Below are 7,664 nucleotides of genomic sequence, written 5' to 3'. Positions count from 1 at the left end.
GGTCAGGGTCAAACGCAGTGAGTGAGCTGAGCAGGGCCCCAGGTGCGTTATTCTCCATGACACGTATAGTGTAAAATGACTGAGGGAACTGTGGAACATTGTCATTAACATCCAGCAGCTCTAACGTCATAGTTTCATTGTCAGATAAAGGAGGTGAACCTCTGTCTGTGACAGTGAAAGTGACGTCATACTCCGGAACCTTCTCGCGGTCTAACGGCTCTGACACCACTAATTCATAATAGTTATCAGAGGACTCCCTCAGTTTGAAAGGCATATTATCTGGAATACGAAGATCCACCACTCCATTGTCTCCTGAGTCTTTATCACTGACACTAACTACAGCTATCACTGTGTCTAACTCTATGTTCTCATTGACTGGACTCTGAAATGATTTAATAGATATTTCTGGGTGGTTGTCGTTCATGTCTTCAACAAGAATCTTTATTGTACATTGTCCTGACAAACTATTGGCTCCTTTATCAGTGGCTATCACTTCCATATCATAAATTTTGAAATCTTCATAATTTAACATTCCTTTAACAGTGATTTCACCAGTGGAAGGATTCAAATGAAATGTTTCCTGTGTTTTCTCTGACGTATATAAACTGTATGAGTATGTTATATCAGAATTTGACCCCTCATCTAAATCTGTTGCATTGAGATGAACAACTAGACTTCCAATAGGAGAATTTTCCATAACTTTTATATTATAACTGACTCTGTCAAATGTAGGAGCATTATCATTAGTGTCCAAAACTCTAACAATAACACTTGCAGTACCAGAACGAGCAGGTGTGCCTCCATCTACAGCTGTTAGTATTAAATTATGAACTGCTTGCTGCTCTCGATCTAAAGTCTTTGTTAAAATTAATTCTGCAAACTTCGACCCATCTCTTCCTGTCTGAACTTCAATATTAAAATGTTCACTCTCACTCAGATGGTATGTTTTCACTGAGTTGCTTCCAACATCAGGATCAACTGCATTGCTCAGAGAGAATCTCTCTCCTTTAGGCGTCGCTTCAGAAATATCTAAATGAATGACGTCTCGTCGAAACTGTGGGGCGTTGTCGTTCATATCCAAAATTTCTACTTCTATATTAAAAATTCTCACCGGGTTTTCTAGGATTATTTCCATTCTGAGGTAACAAGAAGTAGACGACTTCGTGTTGCAAATATATTCCCTGTCAATCTTCTCCACAACATACAGCTCCCCAGTCTCTTTGTTCACGTCCAGATATTTCTTATTTGCAATGATGTCCAGACGCATCTTCCTCTGATTCAGTGTTTTAACATCCAGACTGAGATCTGTAGCAAGATTTGCGACAACTGATCCTTCTTTCATCTCCTCTGGTATTGAATAATGAGTCACTGAAGACGATATGTTACGAACGAAAGAAAGGAGAAGAACGAGCAGCACGTACCTTTTACAAGAACGCATTGTTACAACAGACCCCATTGTTGTGTGTAGGTTCACGGCAGTTCAGCCAATATAACGCACATTTCCAAAAATATCCAAGTTTATACTTCCGGCCCTGGTCTAAGGCACATTCTTATGGTTTTAATCCAGGTGATATATTTGCGCACAAAACGGGCGGTCGCGTTGTCGTCGTTGCGTTTCAGCACCACGGAGCTGTCCCGTTTCTTCAAACTGCCTGAATGACAAAATTCACTGTCATGGCGGCCATTGCCAGTTTTTTAATAAGAGAACAGCGCCACCTTTTGCATTTTGAAACACTCTGTTTGACATGAGCACTTTCCAGTGCAATATATACATTTAAAGTGGATTCTGAACGATGTTTTTGCAGATGTTGCAGAATAGAACCATCGGACTGATTTGGTATTTGTAATCTCACAATGTCTACTATACAGTATAAAATGCCACTTCAGTTTAGAAAAATGTAAAATAAAAACCAAATGCAAACTACACTCTTACCTGCAGAGTAGAAGCAGCTGAGTCACTAGTGTCTGTCAGCCCTGTGCCTCTCGGTATACTGGACACGATGTATCTGGAGCCCTTTGGCACAGGCTGTCTGACCACCATCTTCCCTTTCCTGGTCTCTGCTAGAAACAGACTGTACCAGTAGGCATCGTTGGAAACCAGAGTGGAGTCTGCGATGGTGGAGTTCCTCTCACTGAGCAAACTGTTCCTGCAGGGAGGAGCCGCTTTGCTGGGCTTGGGTGTCTGACACTTGAGCACGATGGTGACCAATATGGTGATGAGCAGGAGAAAAGACACCGAGCCCAGACCGATGACCAAATACAGGTTGAGGTCTGAGAAGATGTCGTATTCTAGAGGCACCTCAGTCATGTCAGAGTAGGCCTTAACGGCAGCCTCCACTGTGGACAGCTTGATGGTGACTGTAGCAGAGAGAGCAGGCTCCCCGTTGTCCTTGGCAATAACAACCAGTCTCTGGTGGCGCGGATCTCTGTAACTGAACATCCTCATAGTCCGGATCTCTCCGTTGTATTGGTCCAGACTGAACAAGGTGGCGTCAGTCACCTGTAGAAACTGGTAGGTAATCCGAGAGTTGTGCACAGAGTCGGTATCTAAGGCTATCACCTTTGCAACCAGAGAGCCTTTATCGGTGGATCTGGGGATCTTTTCCTCCACCACAGAGCCGTGTGCGCGCCACGGAGACACGATGATCGGAGCGTTGTCGTTCTGGTCCACAATAATGATGTGGACGGTGACGTTACTGCTGAGAGGAGGAGAGCCAGAGTCTCTGGCCTCGATGTGGAAAAGAAACTCCTTCTCGATCTCATAGTCAAAAGTTTTCAGTGCGTAAAGATTCCCGTTCTCTGGATTGATGGAGAACAGCATGGACATGGAGGTGTTGGCTACCTCCTTCTCTAGGATGAAATAAACTAGATACTGGTTTTCATGGAGGTCAGGGTCAAACGCAGTGAGTGAGCTGAGCAGGGCCCCAGGTGCGTTATTCTCCATGACACGTATAGTGTAAAATGACTGAGGGAACTGTGGGACATTGTCATTAACATCCAGCAGCTCTAACGTCATAGTTTCATTGTCAGATAAAGGAGGAGAACCTCTGTCTGTGACGGTGAAAGTGACGTCATACTCCGGAACCTTCTCACGATCTAACGGCTCTGACACCACTAATTCATAATAGTTATCAGAGGACTCCCTCAGTTTGAAAGGCATATTATCTGGAATACGAAGATCCACCACTCCATTGTCTCCTGAGTCTTTATCACTGACACTAACTACAGCTATCACTGTGTCTAACTCTATGTTCTCATTGACTGGACTCTGAAATGATTTAATAGATATTTCTGGGTGGTTGTCGTTCATGTCTTCAACAAGAATCTTTATTGTACATTGTCCTGACAAACTATTGGCTCCTTTATCAGTGGCTATCACTTCCATATCATAAATTTTGAAATCTTCATAATTTAACATCCCTTTAACAGTGATTTCACCAGTGGAAGGATTCAGATGAAATGTTTCTTGTGTTTTCTCTGACGTATATAAACTGTATGAGTATGTTATATCAGAATTTGACCCCTCATCTAAATCTGTTGCATTGAGGTGAACCACGAGACTTCCAATGGGGGAGTTTTCCATTATCTTTATGTTATAACTGACTTTGTCAAATGTAGGAGCATTATCATTAGTGTCTGAAACATGAACAATAACACTTGCAGTACCAGAACGAGCAGGTGTGCCTCCATCTACAGCTGTGAGTATTAAATTATGAACAGCTTGCTGCTCTCGATCTAAAGTTTTTGTTAAGATTAATTCTGCAAATTTCGAGCCTTCTCTTCCGGTCTGAACTTCAATGTTAAAATTTTCACTCTCACTCAGATGGTATGTTTTCACTGAGTTGCTTCCAACATCAGGATCAACTGCATTGCTCAGAGAGAATCTCTCTCCTTTCGGCGTCGCTTCAGAAATATCTAAATGAATGGCGTCTCGTCGAAACTGTGGGGCGTTGTCGTTCATATCCACAATTTCTAGCTCTATGTTAAAAATTCGTAGTGGATTTTCTAATATCACTTCAAGTCTTAGATAGCAAGACGACTTTGCGGGACAAATATATTCCCTGTCAATCTTCTCCACAATATACAGCTCCCCAGTCTCTTTGTTCACGTCCAGATATTTCTTATTTGCAATGATGTCCAGACGCATCTTCCTCTGAGTCAGTGTTTTAACATCCAGATTGAGATCTGTAGCCAGGTTTGCTACAACTGATCCTTCTTTCATCTCCTCTGGTATTGAATAATGAGTCACTGAAGACGATATGTTACGAACGAAAGAAAGGAGAAGAACGAGCAGCACGTACCTTTTACAAGAATGCATTGTTACAACAGACCCCATTGTTGTGTGTAGGTTCACGGCAGTTTAGCCAATATAACGCACGTTTCCAAATGTATCCAAGTTTATACTTCCGGCCCTGGTCTAAGGCATATTCTTATGGTTTTAATCCAGGTGATATATTTGCGCACAAAACAAGGCCGTTGCGTTGTCGTCGTTGCGTTTCAGCACCACGGAGCTGTCCCGTTTCTTCAAACTGCCCGAATGACAAAATTCACTGTCATGGCGGCCATTGCCTGTTTTTTAATGAGAGAACAGCGCCACCTTTTGCATTTTGAAACACTCTGTTTGACATAAGCACTGTACAGTGCATTTCATACATTTAAAGTGGATTTTAAACTATGTTTTTTGCAGATGTTGAATAGAACCATCACACTGATTTAGTATTTGTAATCTCACAATTTCTACGATGCAATATGAAAAGTCACTTCAGTTTAGAAAATGTAAAATTAAAACCAAATGCAAACTACACTCTTACCTGCAGAGTAGAAGCAGCTGAGTCACTAGTGTCTGTCAGCCCTGTGCCTCTCGGTATACTGGACACGATGTATCTGGAGCCCTTTGGCACAGGCTGTCTGACCACCATCTTCCCTTTCCTGGTCTCTGCTAGAAACAGACTGTACCAGTAGGCATCGTTGGACACCAGAGTGGAGTCTGCGATGGTGGAGTTCCTCTCACTGAGCAAACTGTTCCTGCAGGGAGGAGCCGCTTTGCTGGGCTTGGGTGTCTGACACTTGAGCACGATGGTGACCAATATGGTGATGAGCAGGAGAAAAGACACCGAGCCCAGACCGATGACCAAATACAGGTTGAGGTCTGAGAAGATGTCGTATTCTAGAGGCACCTCAGTCATGTCAGAGTAGGCCTTAACGGCAGCCTCCACTGTGGACAGCTTGATGGTGACTGTAGCAGAGAGAGCAGGCTCCCCGTTGTCCTTGGCAATAACAACCAGTCTCTGGTGGCGCGGATCTCTGTAACTGAACATCCTCATAGTCCGGATCTCTCCGTTGTATTGGTCCAGACTGAACAAGGTGGCGTCAGTCACCTGTAGAAACTGGTAGGTAATCCGAGAGTTGTGCACAGAGTCGGTGTCTAAGGCTATCACCTTGGCCACCAGAGAGCCTTTATCTGTGGATCTGGGGATCTTTTCCTCCACCACAGAGCCGTGTGCGCGCCACGGAGACACAATGACCGGAGCGTTGTCGTTCTGGTCCACAATAATGATGTGGACGGTGACGTTACTGCTGAGAGGAGGAGAGCCAGAGTCTCTGGCCTCGATGTGGAAAAGAAACTCCTTCTCGATCTCATAGTCAAAAGTTTTCAGTGCGTAAAGATTCCCGTTCTCTGGATTGATGGAGAACAGCATGGACATGGAGGTGTTGACTATCTCCTTCTCTAGGATGAAATAAACTAGATACTGGTTTTCATGGAGGTCAGGGTCAAACGCAGTGAGTGAGCTGAGCAGGGCCCCAGGTGCGTTATTCTCCATGACACGTATAGTATAAAATGACTGAGGGAACTGTGGCGCGTTGTCATTAACATCCAACAGATGCAGATGTATTGTTTCATTGTCAGATAAAATCGGCGTCCCTGCATCTGTTACAATCAGTGTGATGTCATATTCAGCTACTGATTCACGATCCAAGGGTTCAGACACTATGAGCTTGTAATGCGTGGGTCTGTCTGATGACTTATTAAGAATAAAGGGCAGTCTGTCATTTATGGATAAACTCACGTTTCCATTTTCGCCAGTGTCTCTGTCACTTATGCCTACCAGAGCAATGACACTTCCTACTGGGATGTTCTCGTCCACTGTGTTTTTAACGGACTGTATAGTAATTTCGGGATAATTGTCATTCATATCTGTCACGTGGACTACCACTTTACATTGTCCCAGTAAGGGATGTGTCCCTTTGTCTCTGGCCTCAATGTGCATCTCATAAAATTTCATGTCTTCATAGTCAATAGTACCTTTCACTGTTATCTCCCCTGTGTTAGGATTCAATGCAAAAACATCTTGTGTTTTTTCTGACGTGTAAAGGGTGAATGAGTACACGAGCTCTGAATTCACGCCTTCGTCAAGATCTGTCGCGTTAAGCTTCATCACTAAGGTTCCGATAGGGGAATTTTCTGTCATATTAACCGTGTAGGTCTGCTTGTCAAACCGAGGAGGATTATCGTTTGTGTCCTGTACTCTTACAATAATATTTGCAGTGCCGGAGCGCACAGGGACCCCGCCGTCCACAGCAGTCAGTATTAAATTATGAACAGCAGTCTTCTCTCTGTCCAAAGATTTGGTCAACACCAAATCAACATATTGAGTTCCATCACTGCCCGTCTGAATTTCGATGGTGAAATGTTCATTGGTACTGAGTCTGTATGTTTTAATTGTATTAACGCCAACATCTGGATCCACAGCATTAGGCAGGGAGAATCTCTCTCCCGGTGTAGCCGATTCTGAAACGTCTAGCTCTACTCTGTCTCGTCGAAAATGTGGAGCGTTGTCATTTATGTCCGTTATTCCAAGTTCAATGTTGAATATGCGTAAGGGGCTTTCTATGATAACATCAAGCTTTAGGAAACAGGAGGCTGTTTTCGTCGGACAGAGATATTCCCTGTCCATCTTTTCCACGATATACAGCTCTCCTGTCTTTTTATTGACATCTAAATATTTTTTGTTATGGAAAATATCAAGTTTTACCTCTCGTTGTGCCAAACCTCCAAGATCAAGTCCCAAATCCGCAGCGAGATTAGCCACAACAGAGCCCCTCTCCATCTCCTCGGCTATGGAGTACCGTGTCACAGACAAAGCGCCTGGCCATACTGCACACCAGACAAAGACAGTGGCCCAGAAATGCATCCTCTCGTCTTCAGGGAACAGCACTCCAGATTGTAAAAGCGGGTTGTTTTTGTTGATTTGTAGGATCTGACTAAATATCTCATGCCATGTCTTAGGTTCCTGTTGTTAATTTAAAAATAAAAATGTACATCTTCCAAGAAGAAGCTGTGTCCTGCACCCTTTTTAAATGGGTGTGTCGCTGTAATGACTGGAGGAGAGTGATGCATTATGTTTTAGTGGTCCACAGTGGCACCTTGTGGCAGAGACTGTATAATGTACAACTATTGTAGAATCAGCTTTGTTGACCAATAACTGGTAATAACCAATAATTCACAGAGACGGTTGACAAAAATGTTCAGTTTTCCCTCAGTAACAGGTTCTGATTAATTTGTTCCCTGTCAGACAAAATGCTGTGAGCATCACAATTTATTTTAAACAAGTTAACAATATTTGCTCGTATTTTGGTGAATAGTGACTAGATTTGTGTTACAA

The 7,664-nt window shown here is 43.3% G+C and overlaps 1 protein-coding gene across 1 annotated transcript; it reads right to left on the bottom strand.

The window, feature by feature from the left end:
• Positions 1-1,921: 1,921 nt before the first annotated feature.
• On the bottom strand, positions 1,922-7,398 carry LOC311257456 (protocadherin beta-13-like; the record flags this gene model as incomplete). Its single annotated transcript, XM_084353096.1, has 2 exons — positions 4,812-7,398; positions 1,922-3,004 (listed from the first exon to the last, which is right to left on the bottom strand). The coding sequence occupies exons 1-2, from the start codon at positions 7,191-7,193 to the stop codon at positions 1,922-1,924; spliced, it is 3,465 nt and encodes a 1,154-aa protein (XP_084209222.1). The 5' UTR covers positions 7,194-7,398.
• Positions 7,399-7,664: the final 266 nt, after the last annotated feature.

The sequence above is a fragment of the Pagrus pagrus genome (genome assembly GCF_965226575.1).
Source record: "Pagrus pagrus genome assembly, chromosome: 5".
Classification (NCBI taxonomy): Eukaryota; Metazoa; Chordata; class Actinopteri; order Spariformes; family Sparidae; genus Pagrus; species Pagrus pagrus.
This window is presented reverse-complemented; position numbering and strand designations above follow the sequence as displayed.